At 44.8% G+C, this 22,015-nt stretch overlaps 2 protein-coding genes across 7 annotated transcripts in view; one reads left to right on the top strand and one right to left on the bottom strand.

The window, feature by feature from the left end:
• The window catches only part of rufy2 (RUN and FYVE domain containing 2), a 50,756-nt gene extending 43,878 nt beyond the window's left edge, over nucleotides 1-6,878 (top strand). The window contains exons 14-18 of the mRNA XM_055647299.1: nucleotides 1,705-1,799; nucleotides 2,038-2,086; nucleotides 4,566-4,568; nucleotides 4,839-4,916; nucleotides 5,511-6,878. Coding sequence (XP_055503274.1) covers nucleotides 1,705-1,799; nucleotides 2,038-2,086; nucleotides 4,566-4,568; nucleotides 4,839-4,916; nucleotides 5,511-5,651 — 366 coding nt within the window. The 3' untranslated portion in view covers nucleotides 5,652-6,878. The remainder of the gene's footprint in view (nucleotides 1-1,704; nucleotides 1,800-2,037; nucleotides 2,087-4,565; nucleotides 4,569-4,838; nucleotides 4,917-5,510) is intronic.
• On the bottom strand, nucleotides 1,675-20,240 carry hnrnph3 (heterogeneous nuclear ribonucleoprotein H3 (2H9)). 6 transcript variants are annotated; one of them, XM_055647292.1, is made up of 13 exons: nucleotides 18,878-19,023; nucleotides 16,830-17,015; nucleotides 16,641-16,745; nucleotides 16,406-16,561; nucleotides 13,287-13,430; nucleotides 12,541-12,682; nucleotides 11,330-11,514; nucleotides 10,874-10,966; nucleotides 10,396-10,511; nucleotides 10,173-10,308; nucleotides 7,898-7,975; nucleotides 7,724-7,816; nucleotides 1,675-3,341 (listed from the first exon to the last, which is right to left on the bottom strand). In XM_055647292.1, exons 1-13 carry the CDS (start codon nucleotides 18,891-18,893, stop codon nucleotides 3,331-3,333), a joined length of 1,461 nt encoding a protein of 486 aa, XP_055503267.1. In that variant the 5' UTR covers nucleotides 18,894-19,023; the 3' UTR covers nucleotides 1,675-3,330. The 6 variants fall into 6 exon arrangements, with proteins under 6 accessions (XP_055503267.1, XP_055503269.1, XP_055503272.1 ...); XM_055647294.1 differs by lacking the exons at nucleotides 1,675-3,341; nucleotides 18,878-19,023 and adding exons at nucleotides 6,877-7,262; nucleotides 20,215-20,240 and having other exon boundaries at nucleotides 7,721-7,816; XM_055647297.1 differs by lacking the exons at nucleotides 1,675-3,341; nucleotides 18,878-19,023 and adding exons at nucleotides 6,877-7,262; nucleotides 19,987-20,127 and having other exon boundaries at nucleotides 7,721-7,816.
• Nucleotides 20,241-22,015: the final 1,775 nt, after the last annotated feature.

Raw genomic sequence — 22,015 nt, 5'->3', positions numbered from 1 at the left:
TCATTCGTGCCAGGCACTGCCGTCAGCGAGACCGGATTCCCCAGGACCGTCTGTATCCTCCCTGTGACTGTAATGTTGGCACGTACACAAATGTGTGTCCTATCTACATGTGAGAAAGCCGACAGTCATACAGCGTGGAAACAGGACCTTCGGCCCAACTCGCCTCATCTGCAGTAGTCCCAACTGCGTACGTTTGGCTTGTATCCAATTGAACTGCTCCTATCCCTCTACCTGTGTAGTTTCTTAAATGTTGCGATAGTACCTGCCTCAGCTACCTCTTCCGGCAGCTCATTCCACACACCCACCACCCCTCGGGCTCCTATTAAACTTTTCCCTGGCTGTAAACATGTATCATCTCGTTCTCGAGTCCACGACGCTGGGCAAGACTCTGTGTGTATACCCTATATATTCCTCTCAGGGTTTTGTACATTTCTGTAAGATCACTCCTGCTGCACTCCTAGCCTGCTCAACCTATCCCTGTAGCTCAGGCCCTCGAGTCCCGGCAACATGTTTTATGTAAATGTTTTACAGCGCTCTCATGATTGAGAACTAATATGATTTGCATGTGAGCTTCTGTTCTGTGTAACAATTGCTGCTTGCAACAAAACTTTGAATCGCGCAACTTTATTGAATAGCATGCCATTAATTATTTTAGCTTAAAGCTAATATGGGGCCATGAATGGCTGTCTAACCCCAAGATCTGCCAGCTGTTTTGTCAAAACACGGCCAATGATTTTGGGCTCGAGGACAAAATGACAGCAGCAATGCCAAGGGAACATGATCTATCTGCTGCTGGATGTTATTGAGGTTGGGGTTTGTCAGGCAGCTCAGTGATGATCCCCAGATTAGCTGTAAACTAGACAGAAGCAATCCCGCTTGCCCACGCTTCAAGCATTGTCCTACGGTCCTTCATTGTGCAGATCAAGATGGGGTTGGATTGCAGCCCGGCCGGCTGGCATCTCTGTTGATAGGCAAGGAAAACCCGACCATCTTCTGTATTTTCTTGTGTTCTTGAAGGGAGTCCATAGGAACTAGATTGTGCAGGTATTCTGTAGTCTTGGACAAATGACTCTGGGTTCAGAGTTGTATAGCATAGAAACAGATCCTTTGGCCCAAATCACCTATGCCAACAAGATATCTATCCAAACATTTTGCCCATATCTGTCTAAAATTATACCTGCCTTCATGGCTTCTCCAGTTTGCCCTACATGCCCTTCACTCTGTGTGGAGAATGTCCCTTTTAAACTTTTCTCATCTTACCGTAAATCTGTGTTCTCTAGTTTGATTCCCCAACCCTGGGAAAATTACTGTGACCGTACTCCTTATCTATGCCCCATATGAATTTTTTTCAACTCTACACTCCGGGGGGAAAAAGTCCCATCCTTTTCAGCATCTCCTTATAATGCCAGTTCTCCAGGTCCAGTAACATGAGGGAACCCTGTCCACCTGCATTCCTGGCTATCTCTGGTTCATCACTCTCCAGGGCCCTGCCATTTACCGTGCAAACCCGAGTCTGGATTAATTTCCCAAAATGTAACACTTTGAGCTTGTCCGAAGTTAAATTCCTTCTGCCAGTCCTTGGCCCAAATCACCTCTCTCCTCTTGACATCTTCACTGTCCACTACCTCCCCAGATAAAATAGCGATAGGTGAATAATTTTCATAAAGTCATTCCAACTTGATAAATCTGTTTATTGTTTTGTAGGAATTCCTTGGGTTACAAGAAGAGAATGGACAGCTGCAGAGAATCTGCAATGATCAGGAGCAGGCATTGCAGGAACTGGGCTACAAACTCAGCGAGTAAACCACCCCTCTCATCTTATTGGTCATGCTGTTGATTCATTTGTACTCTTTCCCCATTCCCCGATGAAAGATGTTCATTCGTAATGGGTAATGTGTATGTATGTATGTATGTGGTGTGGGCAGGGTTGGCGGGACGAGGGTAATAATCATTAATGATTTATGAGGGTGCAATCTATCTTGCAGATGCCTTGTTATAATAATTTCTCTGCAGTGTTTTCTTTTTCATTTTTTATAGGTCAAAGCTCAAAATTGAGACCGTTAAGGAGGCTAACAAGGCACTGCAGGTAATTTTATAAAGAATCCTAGTGGACTTTATCTGCTGTGACGGTGCTCATGATGCGATGTTTTAGAAAGCAAAATCTCCTTGCATGTTACCTCGATAGGGTTAGTGTGTTTCCTGCACAAACTTACATAATCTGAAGAAAATTTACAAGTATGGTACTTTAATCCTGCCAACCGACTTTTCAGTTCCAGAAAGTGTGATGCTTTTTCAAGTGTGGTAGTGAGAGTTTGCATGTCCCTGATGAAGTGAAAAGGATAAGGAACTCTGGAGAATGAGGGAAATTGAGGCTCGTAGCAGGAAATAAGAGGCCTGGGTCAGGGACAGGCAGCTGTGGTCAAATATATCCCTAGAGGGGTATAGAGAATTGAGGAGACTATGGGGGCATTTAAAAAAAACATTGCAAATAAAAGTTTGTAAACTATAGACCAGCGAGCTGAATATGTGTGAAGGAAAGGTACGGGAGTGGATTCTGAGGAATACATGAATTTGGAAAAGCAGAGGGTGGATTAGGAATTGTCGGCATGGTTTTGTGTGTGGAACAATCTCTGAGGAATTTGATTTGAGTTTAAGAAATAAACAAGAAGGTTGATGAGGACAAGACCACGTGTAGTCTATTAGGATTTCAGCTAGGCCTTAAAAGTTCCACATGATAGGCTGCACTGGAAGGTTAGATTGCCTGGGATCCAGAGAGCTGGATACACAATTGGCTTAATGGTGGGAAACAGAGGGTGGTGACGGAAGATTGTTTTTCAGTCCGTAGGCCTGTGATTAGTTGTGTGTGCCTCGGCGATCGCTACTGGGTCCATTGCTGTTTCTCATCTGTATTAGTGACTTGGATGAGAGTATACGAGACATGCTTTGTAAGTTTGCAGACACTAAAATCCAAACCATGACCTCAGTTCTGATCGTTGCAGAACACCAATGGTCAGACCTCCAGACTGAAAAATCCCCTTCACTGAAGGGTCTGTAGAAGGATCCCGACCCAAACGTTGTCTGTCCATTCTCTCCATAGATTCCAACATCTGCAATCACTTGTGTCCCCTTCACTATTACCTTCTGTTTTCTATCACCAAGCCAGTTTTGTATCTAAATCACCAACTCACTGTGGATCCCATGTAACTTAATCTTCTAGAACTGCCTATCATGAGGGACCTTATGAAATGCTTTACTGAAGTCCATGTTGATGACATCCATTGCCCGAACCTCATCAATCTTCTTACACAGAATCAGGAAATAGACAGCTGTTCAGGCCAGATCTGTGGGCAGAGAAAGAGTCAACAGTTCAGGTTGAAAGAAACAAAACAAGCTTGTTAGGTTGCAGGGAGGAGATATTTATGAGATGTCAAATCCATAATGTGACTATAGGGATAAGCTGTAAACAAGGAACAAGATTTACTTGCATTTGAAAAACATGGGGTTACTTGGGATAGTCAGCGCAATCATGCAGCCAGTAAACAGGCTCTTCGGCCCAAGTTGCCCATGCCGACCAAGATGCCCCATCTATGCTAGTCCCACCTGTACACTGTGGATGGCTTGATTGTAATCATGTATAGTCTTTCCACTGACTGGATAGCATGCAACAAAAAGCTTTCAGCCAATCATACTGACCAAGTTGCCATATTGGGCTAGTTTAATCTGCCTGCATTGGCCAACATTCCTCTAAACCCTTCCTATCCATATCTGTCTAAATTGTATCCACTTCTATAGCTTCCTCTGGCAGCTCATTTCCAGATATGGAATAATATTCCTTTTATACAGAGATCCTCATTGTATTGTCTTAAACAATGTAACATTCAGCTGTTGGTATATTTTTAGTTTGCAGTAGCAAATGTCAACCTAAAGCCATTTAAAAACATTTATTTTTGGAAAAATAATGTTATTATGAGTCAAACTAGCCCGCACCATTCTCCCCATTGATACATTTCCTAACACCAGGTTTCTTAGAAATGCAAGTTATAGCAGAACTATCTGTATTTGATGAGCACACGGCTGTCTGCATGGACTTTTCAGTAGAGATCATTTCTGACCAACTTGATTTGAACTTTTGAGATAACCAGAATTGACAAAGATAGTAGTTTTTACATAAACTGCAGTGATGAAGAAATACATTGAATGCGAAGGAAATGTGCAAGTTGGTTTAAAAAGATGGTTCAGAATGGAACAAACAAAGGGTAATGGTGAAGGTTTTAATTGACATTGGGGTCGGATTTAGAAGTCCATTTAGAAGGCCTTTGCTCTTTTTGTCATATCAGTGATTTGGACTTAAAATATAAACGCTATTATGGAGATGTTTGTTAATAATATGTGATTAATGGTAAGGAAGAAAATTCTAGGCTCCAGGAAAATATAGTTGGAAAATTAAAGAGGTAGAAAATGCATGATAAATGACAGGCATATTCAGAAATACGAAGGATCTTGCCAGGGTTGTCTGAAAAATTAGCTAGCATGTTAGGTTTGTAGGTACTGCAGCCGACTTGAAGGGGGTCTTCGGAGAACAAGAAGCAGGATTAGCTGAAATACCACAGGCTCAGAGTGAGCTTCATCCAGCTATGCTCAAACTACAAATGTCTGGTTGAAGTGCTGGAGTAACTCGACGGGTCAGGCAGCATCTCCAGAGGACATAGATAGGTGACGTTTCAGGTTAGGGTCCTTCTTCAGACTCGTCATCTATCCTGACCCGCTGAGCTACGCCAGCACTTTGTCTCATGGTTTGTTTTCTACCCGGCAGTAACCTCTGTGCTTCTGACCTCTAGGGTTTGGTGTGGCTGAAAGACAGAGATGCTGCGTGCTGTAAGCTATGTGGGAAGGAGTTCTCCATCAGTACAAGGAAGGTATGGAACATTTGAAGAATTAAGCACCAGCAGGGTAAAGCTATATTGACGGGAAGCCCTGAAATGAGAGCAAGGCCATTCAAGATTAATATCACAAGATCTTGAACTAATTCCCCTAAAATGCTGGCGAGAATATTGTCATAACACTAAGTTGTGGAGAAAAAAGTGGAACAAAAGTAAATAAAGGGAACTTAAGGTTCAGATCAATGGAATGTCAGAACCAGAATAACAGGCCAATTCCTGTAACAAATTTAGCACTTTACAGATCAAATCCAAACCAGACCAGCTGGGATGAAAACTTTTATCATCCAAAGCACTGTATTTTCATATCTCTTTGTGGCCAAGTCCCACTCTGACCTGTGGAATTTTCTACAACCTTATAAACCTTCACACTGGTATCTTAGTTTTGCCTTCGTCCACCACTAATTGATATTGCTCCACCAGTGATCATCAGATAGCTGTATTTTACATTCTGGAATCCCTCTCAACTATGATTGCGCTCCCAATGATCATTTTCATCGACACCTAAAGCAGAGGAGTGCTGCTGAAATAAATACATACTAACTAATTGATTTATTATTATCTTCTCTTTAGCACCACTGCAGGAACTGTGGGGAAATCTTCTGCAACGCCTGTTCTGACAATGAGCTTCCGCTGCCCTCCTCTCCAAAGCCTGTGCGTGTGTGTGACACCTGCCATGCGCTGTTGCTACAACAATGCTCCTCCAACACCTGAACATCCCAGAGGCAAGTCTCAGTTGAGGCCTGGCCTTGCACCAGTGGGCAGAATTCAGATCTTGTCGCAACTAGGTCTTTAACAAAGTCCATGCCAGTCTCCATGAAAAAAGAGTGACTTTTAATGGTGCTTCTTTGTAATTAGATGAACTTTCGTCCTCGTTACTGCTCAAGAGGAATTATACAGGTGCCAACTCAAAAAGCTGGTGTAATAATTTTAACAGCTATTTTGTACTCACACTATTAATGTATTTAATTGATCACTAATGCACTACATTTTGAAAGTTGAATTTTTGCTGGTATTCAATTTATTTGTGCCTTCCTTTCACATTGCATGGAGGACCAAATAACAGAATCTTTAGTTTTGAAACCATCTAACCATCACAATGTGAAGACAACTGTTCACTAGCATTAAAATTAGTCTTTGCGGATAACTTAATCCTTGTGTTATAATGCTTTAAATAGGTCTCGTTACTTATGTACAAAATAAGAGCTGATTTAATTGATGCATGAACCATGTATGATAGTGGCAAGATCACCAGTTGTTTGTCTATTGTAGTGATTTTCCTTCCAGTTAAATGTAGACAAGATATTTTTTTTGTAATGGAAATAGGAAATGCATACTCGATATAATAGTAAAGCCAAAATTGAATTGTAATCTTGACTTCAAGCGGTGGAGTGCGTGAATGTGTTTCGACAAGGATACTGGACATTAACTCTCAATCCAGTGCTTAAACTAAACCTTAACCAGATTTGCTAGTGCTGTGATGGCGAAACACTCTTCATAGTACTAGACAGGCTGGGCAGTGACAGCATCAGGTTACAGAGGGAATCAACTCAGGAAAAGCACTGCAAAGGCATTGAACACAGCAAATTTGTTGCCAGCATGGAGAACCTTAATATTTTCCTCCCAAACAGGTCCACGCTACTGTATAAAGGGGAAGAGTTGCCCTGCCCCACCGCCTAGCCAAGCAATCCATTGCAGTTGTACTTATTTGTAATGCTTTTCTTCAAAATCTGTCCCAGTATACTATCAAGAGCAATTTAATTTACGGAATTAAATTAGGATTCCATAAAGTTTCAAACCATCACGTGAAAGATGTGCAAGATGCCTGTTTGACTGGACTACACTGAGCATTAGGCGGAACTAGACTCTGTTCCAACTCCCATTTAAGTCATGTTTTGTGAAATTAGATTTGCAAATCACAGAATAAACTATTTCAAAATAGTTTTCAAAATCTTTATTGGACTCATGGGTATTAAAACTGGAATCTTCTTAAATTGGAAAAATTAAACTGGAAAATCAAAGCGATAATGAAACCTTAAGATTCGAATTAATATTATCAGACACAAAATCGATTGTGTCTAGACCCAATTTTAGAAACAGCAGGAATATCATAGACTCAATTCTGCACAATACGAAAACAAAATATCTTCAAAAATGACTAGTAGCGGCCACGGTCAGTTTGAGGCAGGGTGTACCCACTAGTACATTCACCACCCTCCACTGCCGCCCATGTTCCCCATTCCTTCCACGTCACCCCCCATTCCCATGCCTCCAGATCCGTCGTAATATCCCCGTGCACCATTGTTGCCTCCGCTGTGCCGACCTAGAATAAAGAATTTAATCGTAAAGTCTTCAAATAATTTTTTTTAAGTTGAAGATCTGGCAGCCTGATGCATCAGAAAGTCAGGTTAATCATAGAAAATGCAATTCCCAAGAGTGTCAATCAATATTTCTGCCTATGGGTGGGGAGGGGGCAAGGATACAATGTAACCAGAACACAAGAGTACATGGTCATAAGTGATAGCAGAATTAGGCCATTCAGCCCATCAAGCCTACTCTGCCATTCTATGGCTGATCTATCTCTCCATTCTCCTGCCTTCTCCCCTTAACGTCTCACTCCTGTACTCATCAAACTTTGTAAACATACAATTTAAATAGTCGGAGTTCAGGGGCAACAAATAAAAATATAAAACACGACAGTGAATTTTGAAGAATGTAACTCATCAAAAAGAAAATCACTTAATTCTGTTTGGAATTTAAAATAAAAAGAATGTAACTTTCCTTACCGTATGAGCCCATGCTGGTCTGACTCCCGTAACCGGCGGCGTAATTACCGGACATCCCGTGATTCCCCGAGGCGCCGTAGCCTCCCTGGTTTCCTGCAAGGAAGGAGGCTTTTAGATAAATATCTCAAAGCATTCGCACTGCCGCTGCAAAGCTTGACGGAAGACTCAACTCACCCATCCCATAGCCGCCACCGTAGCCGCTAGACCCTCCGCCAGCAGTGGAGTTCAAGAAGAGTTCAATGTAACGATGCTCTGAAACAAGATCGACTGCCATGTAAATATTTTAGCTGATCACCTGTCCACACAACTCAACAGGCATTCTCTCACAAGTTAAACATGCATCAAACCATGACATCTAACTTGGCTTCCGAGAACTGGACATTTGAAAGCACCTATCCCAAATTGCTTTGACAGATGGTGTGTGATGTAGTTTATCACAGAAGATTCACAAAGCAAGGACGTTGTGATTTCTTGACCGTCAACTTAATGGAAATTTGGTAATCACCAAATACGCATGCACTATACACCCTGTCTTTGAAGGACACAAAGTGCTGGAGTTACTGGGCAGGTCAGGCAGCACATGGACGCACAGGTCTGGGGAACATGGATAGGTAATCTAGGCGAGGCCCTTCTTCAGACTCTGGAGTCTGCAGAAGGGCCTCAATGCAAAACATCACCTGTCCATATTCTCCAGAGATGCTGCCAAACCTGCTGAGTTACTCCAACACTTTGTCCCCGTTTGTGTATTAACCAGCATCTGCACTTATTTTTTTTTCTCACAATCCTGTCCTTGCCAGCCTGGAGTCAACAGTCAGCCCCGGTGTTTTAGCCACCCTCTAATATCACTTCAATAAAAGCACTCCCAGTTTTGCTGGTGGACCTTACGCCTTCCCAGGGCGGGCTGTGTAATCCTCAGTAAGATTCCCTACGACACTTGGCAAATGGGCATTAACCAAGATCAGCCCTATCTGATGAAGGCCACATGCTATGTACACATCATACAGGGCCCTGGTGAGACCACACCTGGAGTATTGTGGGCAGTTTTGGTCTCCTAATTTGACGAAGGACATTCTTGCTATAGAGTGAGTGCAGTGTAGGTTCACCTGGTTAATTCCCGGGATGGTGGGACTGATATATTATGAAAGAATGGATTGACTGGGCTAATATTCACTGGAATCTAGAAGGATGAGAGCAGAGCTGCCAGGTTTTGTCCGAGCATTTCAGTATTCTAGTACCTGAAAATCAGTATTTTGCTGAGAAAATCAGTATTTTTACGCAGTGCCATTTTGCTGAAAAAAGTGTTGTTTTTTGTGCAGTCATACCCACGTAAGAATACAAGACTGCATAACTTTGCTACCAATTGACGTCTTCTACGCACCTTACTTGACAGTGCATTCATTGCCATCTCTGTATACTGCTGTTTGAACGACTGCTTCCTGCTTTTAGCACCAGATGAAGATGTAGAAGCCATTTTAGAAGCCTCTCTCCCTCCCTCCTTTAGCCTCCCTCGCCTTCCTATTTTCTTTCCCTCCCTCTTATTCTCTACCTCCCCCCCACTGTCTGGGATCCAGAGTGCTGTGGCCATAGCGCTACGTATAAAGGCAATAGTGCTCCACCTGGGAGCGCTATTTTTAAAACCCATCGCGCCGTTCATTTAACTTCCCACGCATTAAACTGACAGCGCTGTTTAAACCTGTAGCGGGACAGGCAGATCAAAGCTTACAAAAATAATCATCCAGATCTTGAAATTTAAAATACTAATAGATTTAATCTGCTATAATTTTTAGAGGTACAGTATGACTTTTTATATCCTTGCATTTATTAAGCAGCAAGATGAAACAGGAAGTCGGGCTGATTAAAAAAAAACAAACATATTTCACAAAGCAAATCCGTACATCCGTATTCCGATCGCATTTCCGTACAAAATACAGAAAATCTGTGCTACTTGGCAGCTCTGTGAGAGGGGATCTTATAGAAACATAAAGGGATTTGACAGGCTAGATGCAGGGAAAATGTTCCCCATGTTGGGGTAGTCCAGAACCAGGGATCGGTTTAAGAAAAAGGGGTTAGGACTGAGATGAGGAAAAACTTTTTCACCCAGAGAGTTGTGAATCTGCAGAATTCTCTGCCACAGAAGGCAGTGGAGGCCGATTCACTGGATGTTTTGAAGAGAGTTTGATATAGCTCTTAGGGCTAATGGAATCAAGGGATATGGAGAGAAAGCAGGAACAGGAAACTGATTCTGGATGATCAGCCATGATCATATTGAATGGCGGTGCTAGCTCGAAGGGCCGAATGGCCTACTCCTGCACCTATTTTCTGTTTCTAATTCCCCACCAACAAGCATTGGCCATGGCAGGATTCTTTATTTTAAATTAACTTTGTGGTTCCTTGCAGCTCAGCCACGACCCTCGGGGGAAAGCTAGACAAGAGCTTAATTTGTACTTACGCATGTGAGCTTTATCCTTACACATGGCGGCTACCGCGTCCTCGTGTGTTGCAAATTCAACGTCAGCTTCCCCTGTGGCCCGACCGTCGTTTCCATACTCCAGGTGAATGCGAAGAGGGTTCAGAGGGGAAAAGAACTATAAAGAAACAATTGTAAAACATAATGTAACCACCCACTGATCAGATTCATTACTGCTGATTGAATAAATTAATCGGAAACTTACGTGTGCAACGTCATCCTCGGATGCCCGGAACGGTAGACCACGCATGTGCACAAAGTGTCCACTCAGATAGCCCGAGCTGGCGTCTCCAGCTCCTCCATATCCATGGTTCCCCATACCTATAAAGAGCAGAGTTAGTGCAAACTCTGAAAACACATTTTCCCATTCTACATTTATAGTTCACTATGATAACCTCTGACATATCCCCGCACACCCTCCCTCATTCATTAGTGATAGGAACAGAATTAGGCCATGAGTCTACTCCCCCATTCAATCATGGCTGATCTATCTTTTCCCTCTCTACCCCATTCTCCAGCCATCTCTCTATAACCCGACACCCATTCTTCCTAATTACTCTGCTCATTCCCACCCATTTCCTTTGCCACATTCACCCTATTTTACCCGTTATCCTTCTCCTGTGTTGCACTTTTCCACTTTCTCCAAACAATATAATCAAAATTATTCTAAACACCAAACCTACCTCTGTTGCCTCTCATAGCGCCAGGTCCATCGTATTCATCGTTCCCATAGCCATAGTTGTCATAGCCGTTGTAGTCGTCATACCCACCATATCCTGAAGAAACCACAAGCCACATTAGATAAAATGAAAACACCACCCGGAGGTCCTAAAATACACTTCTACCCGATTCAAAAGACAAAATTTGCACCAACAGCTAAAGGAAAGATACGTCAATTTAGAATATAACAACAACAAGTTATTCATATTTAAACTCAAGGCGTGGACATTGGGACTGCAAGGCTTGTATTCTGGCAGCAAGGACAATTAATTAATGAATCGTGCTCTAGTTGCCATTATTTGGCCATTGTAAATCTCTGAATGCTGGAAACAAGTCACATCCCAATTCCACAGTAAAAGATGTAATACTTTCAGGTGAATGCACAGCTATATACTGTGTGCAACAAGCATTTTACTCACCACCACCATAACCACCTCCTCGACGCATACGATCGTAAGCGTTCCCTCGCTGGGGACCAGCTCCAAGGTAACCACCTCGTCCCATCGGACGGTCGTATGGGCCCGGTCTCTGTCCCATCAGCCGCTTTGGGGGATCATAGTATGCCCGCACCTCGCTTCTGCTGCTTTTAAATATCTCAATATACCTAAATCACAATGAATATATAGTTAACACTCAAGAGAAATACTGCAATTGTAGTATTATTCTAGATAACAATTCGGCTGAAAACATACATATCTTAGTTTACATTAGAACGACTAGCAGATATTTCTAAAGAACACCAATTCTACACATTTAATTTAACATCGAGTCCTACATGACATTTTAATTTAATGTTTTCTCAATGGAGCAAGCATATTTGCAATTGATTATATTCAACAGGTTACTATTTATACTATTTTGCAAGTAATCTTCTCAAAACGTTGTTCAGTAAATAACTGAGGCCATAAAATGGATCAGATTCTAATGCATGAAAATATGGTTCAAGTATAACACAGTTGCATTAATTGTAATTACAATATTGTTCATCTCAGGCATTCACTGATCTGCAGCTTGGAAGAGGGAGAAAAAAAATCAAGAGGGCAAATACACGGCAAGAACATGCAGCCCCAAGGGGCCGTGGCAGTCCTGGCACATTAGACCATTGTTATTGGGTTCTGACAGGGAGCAAAAATAAAAGTAACGGGAGAGGAGCTGAGCATGGAAAGCAACATGAGTGAGCAAACATTGTGCTGCAAGTGATGACAAGGTAAAAAGTGAAATGTTACTGTATCAATTCAAAGATTTGTAACAACCCCAGGTAAATGGGGGTCATACAGCACTCCATATTTAACTCTTACTGGGGTACAAGATCACAACAAGCCACCTGTAATATGAGGCAGCTGTGAGACCATGCCGTAACATTTGCAAACCATTATGCTGCATTTTTATCCACTCAATCCAAGCAGGATTCTTACACATTAATATATTTTGTTTAAAAAGGCATAATTCAATCAAGCTACACGTGTAGCTTTTACTTGGGATCTTAGGATTATAGAATATTAGTTATGTACGTTATTCTTAACTGACTGCAAGATCAGTGTGTAGTCCCAACTTCAGTGCGTTATACACCAGCACCCAGCGTTTAAACTCAACTTTAAGATGAATAACCAACCCGTCCGTCCATCCCCACCTGTGCCCTATTCTTTCCTTGTGTTTCCCCAGTGCTTTTTCTGCTATCTCCTTTGAAGCAAACTGCACGAAGGCCTCCCCTGTGCTTCTCCCCCCCTGGTAGTCCATCGGCAAAGTTATCCCATTTGGCACGATTTCCAACCCTTTAACCCAAGGACAAAATAACCCCATCAGGGGAACAATATTAAATGATGCACAATTCCCAACATTATCTACATATTTATAAAAGATTATCACCCCAGTTACTAACACATAAAAATGTAAAACACTAATAAGATTTACAGCACACCCAACCTCCATAATGATTTTAAGTGTTCAGCTACAAAATTAGTTAAACAGACTAAATGGCAACTACAGAACTCATTTCAATTACAACACTTTAACAACTGCTCTGAAGGTACAGCAGCAATCCATTATGTTGAGTCCAACTACAGACAAATACAATTATACATTCAGTTCATAGTGCAAATACTGAAGTTATATTTAGGTATAGGATGCCTCAAAAATCAAGATACGCAAATCCTTATGCTTCGAACACAACATTTTTACCAAATACAACTAAAATCTAAATTGTCACCGACATTTTAAATTTACATTAAAGACACAGTTGCTTTTAAGCCAACAAATAAATAATTCAGTAAATCCTAAATTATATCAACAATTACCCATTACAAGTTACACAGATCTAACAGCAATTTAAAGTTTTAATGTAGATTTCTAGTGAAGACACGTGTATGTGAAAAATACCTGTGAAAAACTGAACTATTTCCTCCTTGCTGCAACCAAATGGAAGTCCCCGAAGTCGCACTGTGCCATCGTTGGATGTATCAGAAGGAGTGGCACCGTTATGTTTTAGAACCCAATCCATTTCACTGCCGTTAGATTTGAAAACTGAAGGGTGAAAAGATAACAGGCTGTAGCTTTGCACAGAATGCATGTGCAGGTGCATCCTCCGGTCTCAAACTGTTGTGCTAGATAATAAGTGCTCCCACGTCTCCATAGAACAGTCAGCAACTGCCCAGTCCTTTTCTGCCAAGATTAAACCATTGGTTTAACCAGATAGTTACACCCGAGGCATGAACCAATTCATCACAACAAAACATACATTTAAACACTATCAAGGCAGCGGGGGAATTTCAGAGCGTTGCTTAAGGACCAGGATTTTATTTATAAAGAGCTAGTCTCTGTAATGGTGAAATGAAACTACCATATGGCATAACAAAACTCCATCTGGCTCACAGATATCCTCTGGGGAAAGAGGATGAAACATAGAAAGTAGATGCAGGAGTAGGCTATTCTGCCCTTTGAGCCAGCATCATCATTCAATATGATCGTGGCTGATGGTCGAGAATCAGTACCCTATTCCTTTCCTCCCCCATATCCCTTGATTTCGTCTTAGAGACCAAATGTGGCCTGGTCTATGTGCTCTGGTCTACAAGGTCCCAAATTTAAAACATGTTTAAAGGCAGATACCACATATCAAAAACATTTAGGGGAATAATATCTAAACTGGGAACGCAGTCCAGCAGCCATTTTATCAGGACAAATCACAGCTTGGTTTGCAACAGTTCAATCCAAGACTGTGGTAAATTGCAGAGAATTGTGGATGCAGCCCTGACCGTCACACTAACCTCCCTTTCATAGACTCCATTTGTACCTCATGCTGCCTCAGCAAGGCCAGCAGCATAATCAAAGACAAATTGCACCCTGGCCACTCCCTATTTCCCCTCTCCCATTCGGAAAAAGGCCCATCTCCAGATTCAGGGAGTTTCTTCCCAGCTCTTAACAGGCAAGTGGACCATCCTACCACAACTAGAGCAGTCCTGAACTACCATCCATATCATTTGGAGACACTCGGTCTCTTTCATTGGACTTTACTGGCTTTACTTGCACTAAACCTTATTCCCTAATCATGTATCTGTACACTGTGGACGGCTCGATTGTAGTCGTGTATTCTTCTTCCGCTGACCGGTTAGCGCGTAACAAAAGCTTTTCATTGTACCTCGGTACACGTGACAATAAACTAAACCAGCTAATCAACAATAGCATCTTGCTTGTATTCACAGCCGAGTCACAACCATCACGCACCACTGTCTCATCACCACTTCCAACATACAGGAGTAGCGCTGCAAGCCCTTAACACAGTCTCATGGCCATAGGTTAAAAAACAAATGTCTCCCTGGTTATGGGACACTGCTCTCGGCTTGTTCAATACACCCACCAAGAAAAAGTTACCAGTCAGGTTCCTATTAAATCTGTTCCCCTTCACCTTAAACCTATGTCATAGAAACATAGAAATTAGGTGCAGGAGTAGGCCATTCGGCCCTTCGAGCTTGCACCGCCATTCAATATGATCATGGCTGATCATCCAACTCAGTATCCCGTACCTGCCTTCTCTCCATACCCCCTGATCCCCTTAGCCACAAGGGCCACATCTAACTCCCTCTTAAATATAGTCAATGAACTGGCCTCAACTACCCTCTGTGGCAGAGAGTTCCAGAGATTCACCACTCTCTGTGTGAAAAAAGTTCTTCTCATCTCGGTTTTAAAGGATTTCCCCCTTATCCTGGACTTCCCCAACATCGGGAACAATCTTCCTGCATCTAGCCTGTCCAACCCCTTAAGAATTTTGTAAGTTCCTCGATACACCTACTCAATGCAAGAGACTTTGTACATCTTCCCAATCTAATCCTCTCATGATTTTATACACCTCAATCACCCCTCATCCTCCTGGGCTGCAATGAATAGAGTCCCAACCTCTACCTATAGCTCAGAGACTCTAGCCATGGCAATATCCTTGTAAATCTGAACCCTTTCCTATCTCTTACATCTCTTCTATAACACGATGCCCAGAACTGAACCCAATACTCTACACGCGGCCTCACCAACGTCTTATACAACAGCAACATGACCTCCCAACTTCTATACTCAATACTTTGACAACAGCCAAGTTGGCATATATTGTGGAATTAACAGTACCATGAGAAGATGGTGTTGAAGAAGCTTATGAGAGGAAAAAGACCAAATACTCTGAACTGGCAACTGGAGCAGCCAAGAATGGCTGGAAGACCAAGATTTTCCCTGTAGAAGTGGAATGCAGGGGATTCCTTGCTAAATTTACAAGCATTCTATTGAAGAAAATGGGGGTGAGGGGTCGCTCCTTTCAACAACAATCAAGTCATTGTCAAAATTAGCAGGTAAAAGCAGCAATTGGCTTTGGATTAAAAAGACAACATTTGGGCTGCAAGATGAAGACAGGTTGGTAAGGAACTGGGGAGGGGGGGGGGGGTGTACCTGGAACTTTTCAATGTATTAAATTTCATTAACCATTCCTCAGCCCACCTGGCCAATCGATCAAGATGCTGCTGCAATTTTTCCATCACTATTATTAGAATGATACATAGAAACATAGAAATTAGGTGCAGGAGTAGGCCATTCGGCCCTTCGAGCCTGCACCATTTAATATGATCATGGCTGATCATCCAACTCAGTATCCCGTACCTGCCTTTTCTCCATACCCTCTGATCCCCTTGGCCACAAGGGCCACATCTAACTCCCTCTTAAATATAGCCAACGAACTGGCCTCAACTACCCTCTGTGGCAGAGAGTTCCAGAGATTCACCACTCTCTGTGTGAAAAAAGTTCTCCTCATCTCGGTTTTAAAGGATCTCCCCCTTATCCTTAAGCTGTGACCCCTTGTCCTGGACTCCCCCAACATCGGAAACAATATTCCTGCATCTAGCCTGTCCAACCCCCTAAGAATTTTGTAAGTTTCTTAAGATACTGAAGAGTTAGTGGAGTGTATGACAAAGCCTTCATTTCGCTGATATGCCCGTGCTGCCACTCAGCGTGGGATTGTTACCTACCTTCAATGTATCTGTGGCCCATATATTTTCTGTCTTTGGCCACAGCTTTTTTAAAGTCCGCTTCGTTATCTAGATGCACATAAGCTTCACCGCTCGGACGGCCATCTTTCGAGGTAGTAAACTGCACACCACGCAATCCGTTTCGAATATCACATTCTAAACCAATAGAAACACGTCAAAATTCTCCAGTGCTGCAGCGGCCGAAGAAACTCATCTTGATCGTACACAATTTTACCTGAAAAGAAACGAATCACTTCCTCTGGTGTACACGACCAAGGTAAACCCCGTACCCGAACTACGTAGTCCTCCTCCTTCGTGGGCTCCTCAGACTCCTCTTTCTCTGCAATTATTGCCAAACAATGAATAACAACTGGCTTGGCGTGCAGCCAAAATATTACAATTCAGAAATTGAAGCAATGCTCACCTTCGCCTTCAACGTCCCCTTCACGGTCCACTTCACGGTCACCTTCACCGTCACCGTCACGATCAGCTTCACCGTCGCGGTCACCTTCACCGTCAAGGTCTAGGTCACGGTCACCTTCACGCTCGCCTTCAACCTCCTCCTCCTCTTCCTCCTCCCCCCTCTCTGGCTCCAGAGAAGTAAAGATTTCTGTGAAACATTCATATATGTTGGATATGTTAATTAAGTGAAGAATTATGCGGTTTTTTTTCTCCCAGCAGGCGTTTGGTTATAAATTTTGAAATGTACTCTCCAAGGCCATTCTGTACTATGGAACAATCAACCAAGGCAAAGATAGACACAAGATGTTGGAGTAACTCTGAAGTGAAGGAATGGGTGATGTTTCAAGTCGAGACCCTTCTTCAGGGGAGAGGTGACAAGGTGTGAGAACAGGACAAAGGGAATGGAGATCATGGAAAATATAAAATAGATCATTGTTAGCTGGGATAAGGTAACAACAAAGCAGAGATTAAAATATAGTCAGAGACAATAAGACATGGGAAGGGATGGAGAGAGAGGGAAAGCCAGGGTTACTTGAAGTTAGGGAAGTCAATGTTCATACCGCTGGGGTGTAAGCTGCCTAAGCGAAATATGAGGTGCTGTTTCTCCAATTTGTGCTGGGCCTCACTCTGACAATGGAGGAGGCCCAGGACAGAAAGGTCAGTGTGGGAATGGGAGGGGGAGTTAAAGTGCTTGGCAACTGGAAAACCAAGGCAATCATGCCAGATTTTCTTTGATGGTACAGGTTCAGCCCATCCTGACCATTGATCACCCAGTACACTAAATTATTCCATCTTCTCATCCACTCCCTGTATACAGAGATTAAGATTCTTGATTAATTGAATTAAAAGGTTTCAAAGATATTTTATTGTCACGTGTCCCAATTAAGGTGCACACAACTACATAAAAGTTAACACAAACATCTACCACAGCAGATTCCCACATTCCTCACTGTGATGGAAGGCAATAAAGTCCAATCTTCTTCCTCCTTGTATATCAAGGGAGTCAGGGGTTATTGTGCAAAGGCAGAAGAATGGGGTTGAGAGACAGATCAGCCACGATTGAATTGCGGAGTAGGCCTTTGGCCTAATGGGCCAAACGGCTTTATTCTGCTCCCATAACTTATGAACTACACTTAGGGCAATTTACAGACGCCAATTAATAGTGCTGGAGTAACTCAACGGGTCACGTTTTAACCAAACATCGCCGCTGTGTTATAGACAATCGGAGCAGGAGTAGGCCATTCGGCCCCACGATCCAGCACCCCTGCCTTCTCCCCATATCTTTAGGCTCTCCAAACCTCTCTTGAAAGCACCCACAGAATCGGCCTCCACTGCCACCGCAGGACGCAAGGAATGGGGACGTTTCCGATGGAGGACCACGAGGCCGCTTGATGGGGAGCAGCACCGCCGGAGGTCACCGTGCGAGCGGTGGCGCTCACGCCGGAGGACCTCGGGGTCGCTGGCTCGGTGGGGAGCGATTGCCGCCGGAGGTCGCAACAGGGTAGGTGGCGCTGCCGTTGGAGGACCGCCGGGCCCTTGAAGGGAGCGTTCAGGGCCGCACTACCACCGGAGGCCGAAGGGAGTGGGGGCGCTGCCGCCGGAGGACCGCGGATGCCGCCCGGCGGCTGAAGGAGGAACAGCAGCCAATGGCCGACCGGCTGCTTTGTTTTATTTCGCGGGTCCCGGGGCGCTAACCTGTTATAGAGCCCGGCGGTGGGATAATCCCGGCGCGACCGTCTCGTCCCCCTACACCCACTCCCCACCCACATCGACTGTCTCCATCACCGGGAACATCCCTACGGCGATGGACATCCGAAAGGTTGCGCGGCCGAGGCCCACGGAGAGCGGGCCGAGGGAGACGGGAGAGCGGGGCTCCGGCGCACACTAGGCCCCGGTGGTCCCGGCCCTTCAGCCTCTTCCCGCCAACGGCCAAGCCGGCGCCGCGGACCGTGCGCCATCCCCAAGGCTTCCCTGAGCCTGGAGCCTATCCTGCCCGTGGTTCTGTTTTACCCTCTTCCTGCGCCATGGTGCCGCGCTGATACCGACGACGAGCGGAGACAATGGACGAGCGCGCAACCGACCCTTGGCAAAATGGCGCCGGACCGAACCCGCCCGCCGCACGCACGCACCGCGTCGCCGCTATCGCGAGAGGCGGAAGTCCCACCCACGCCCCGCCTCCACCTCTCTCCGCGCCGCCCACAGCGCCCCCACGCACGTGATCAATCTCCCACCCCCAAAGATACAATAGCGGATCTTTGGTCACCACCCCCCCCACACGTGATCAGTCTCCCTCACTCCCCAAATATATTACAGACCCTCTAATATCTTTAGGTACACAAAAAGCTGGAGAAACTCAGCGGGTGCAGCAGCATCTATGGAGCGAAGGAAATAGGCAACGTTTCGGGCCGAAACCCTTCTTCAGACCCCCATCCCCCTCGTAACAAAAAATAACTGAAGGCTCCACGCTGCTTACTCCCACTCTCTTGGGTTTTACTCCACTGGGTCCTAGTGCCAGTCAGCCCAGCCTTGCTAACCTCAGTGGCTTTGTCACTGACTCTCCCCCATCCCCCTCTAACAAAAAATAAATCTCCTCCTCTAATATCTGCCCGTCACCACCAATACCACCCCCCCCCCAAACGTGATCAGTCTCACTCGCCTCACCCCACACACGTGATCAGTCTCCCTCGCCTCACCCCCACACACGTGATCAGTCTCCCTCCCTCCCGCCTGCCACCACCCCCCGACACGTGATCAATCTCCCTCCCCCCCTGACACGTAATCAGTCTCCCTCACCCCTCCTGTCGACCCCCCCCATCCACCACACACACTCACGTTTAGGAAGGAACTGCAGATGCTGGTTTAAATCGAAGGTAGACACAAAGCGCTGGAGTAACTCAGCGGGACAGGCAGCATCTCATGAGAGAAGGAATGGGTGACGTTTCGGGTCGAGACCCTTCTTCAGACTGATGTCAGGGGAGTGGGCGGTACAGAGATAAAATGGAGTCGGAGACGGAAAGACTGGTGGGAGAAATGGGAAGGGGGGAGGGGATGGAGAGAGAGAGACAAAGAAAGAAAGAAAGAAAGAAAGAGCTATCTGTTAAAGAAGTCAATGTTCATACCGCAGGACTGTAAGCTGCCCAAGCGAAATATGAAGTGCTGCTCCTGCAATTTGCGCTGGTTTTCACTCTGACAATGGAGGAGGCCCAGGACAAAGTGCTGAGCAGCCGGGAGATCAGTCTCTTCCCCCCCTCTTCCTGTTGATCAGTCGTCCTCGCCCCCTCCCCCCACCCTGTCAACCCCCTCCACACGCAACCAACCCCCCCTCCCCCCAACATGTGATCACCCACCTGGCCGTAATATCCCCTCCTCGCCAAAGACGCTCCCGCTCCTCACAGCCCGCCCCACGTGATCATCCGGTGTCAATCACCCTCCTGCCTGACCCCCCCCACCCCACTGGTCCCGCCCCTCACGTGATTAACCACTGGCGGGAACGTTCCCTCCCTTCCCCATGTGATCATCCTGTCAATCACCACTGTCCCGCAGGCCCCGCCTCCGCCCCACATGACTGGTCTGTGACGTGCTGGTGGGACAGTGGTTCACTTGTGCGCAAAGATCCTAGAGGAGCTCCTCTAGCATCTTTGCTTGTGTCTCCTCCAACCTCACCTGCTGCATCCGCTGTTCCACGTGTGGACACTCCTGTCGATGTGCATCGACGTGAACTAAGCGCAGCCTCGCCCATCGTTTCGCTGAACACCTCCGCTCAGTCCGCCTAAGCCTACCTGATCTCCCGGTTCCCAAACACTTTAACTGTCGCTCCCATTCCCCACATTGACCTTTCGGTCCTGGGCCTCCTCCACTGTCACAGAGGGAGGCCCAACGCAAATTGGAGGAACAGCACCTCATAATGCTCTTGGGCAGCTTCCAACCTGCAGAAGTCCCAAAAAACTGTTGATGGTGTTTATTAATACATTAGTTCAAGTTGTCAGCTAGCGTCTGACATTAACATATTAATTGCCCTTGCCTTTGTACTCTGTTGTTCGCCGAGTCCAAAAGACGCCCGTCAGTATCTATCACTTAACATACCATATAACCATGTAACAATTACAGCACGGAAACAGGCCATCTTGGCCCTACAAGTCCGTGCCGAACAACTTTTTTTTCCCCTTAGTCCCACCTGCCTGCACTCATACCATAACCCTCCATTCCCTTCTCATCCATATGCCTATCCAATTTATTTTTAAATGATACCAATGAACCTGCCTCCACCACTTCCACTGGAAGCTCACTCCACACACCGCTACCACTCTCTGAGTAAAGAAGTTCCCCCTCATGTTACCGCTAAACTTCAGTCCATTAATTCTCATGTCATGTCCTCTTGTTTGAATCTTCCTTATTCTCAAAGGGAAAAGCTTGTCCACATCAACTCTGTCTATCCCTCTCATCATTTTAAAGACCTCTATCAAGTCCTCCCTTAACCTTCTGCGCTCCAGAGAATAAAGACCTAACTTATTTAACCTATCTCTGTAACTTAGTTGTTGAAACCCAGGCAACATTCTAGTAAATCTCCTCTGTACTCTCTCTATTTTGTTGACATCCTTCCTATAATTGGGCGACCAAAATTGTACACCATACTCCAGATTTGGTCTCACCAATGCCTTGTACAATTTTAACATTACATCCCAGCTTCTATACTCAATGCTCTGATTTATAAAGGCTAGCATACCAAAAGCTTTCTTTACCACCCTATCTATATGAGATTCCACCTTCAAGGAACTATGCACGGTTATACCCAGATCCCTCTGTTCAACTGTATTCTTCAATTCCCTACCATTTACCATGTACGTCCTATTTTGATTTGTCCTGCCAAGGTGTAGCACCTCACATTTATCAGCATTAAACTCCATCTGCCATCTTTCAGCCCATTTTTCCAAATGGCCTAAATCACTCTGTAGACTTTGGAAATCCTCTTCATTATCCACAACACCCCCTACCTTGGTATCATCTGCATACTTACTAATCCAATTTACCACACCTTCATCCAGATCATTGATGTACATGACAAACAACAAAGGACCCAACACAGATCCCTGAGGCACCCCACTAGTCACCTGCCTCCAACCCGATAAACAGCCATCCACCATTACCCTC

This window comes from Leucoraja erinacea, chromosome 15 (genome assembly GCF_028641065.1).
Source record: "Leucoraja erinacea ecotype New England chromosome 15, Leri_hhj_1, whole genome shotgun sequence".
Classification (NCBI taxonomy): Eukaryota; Metazoa; Chordata; class Chondrichthyes; order Rajiformes; family Rajidae; genus Leucoraja; species Leucoraja erinaceus.
Note: the sequence above shows the minus strand (reverse complement) of the source record. Positions and strands in the feature narration are given on the sequence as shown.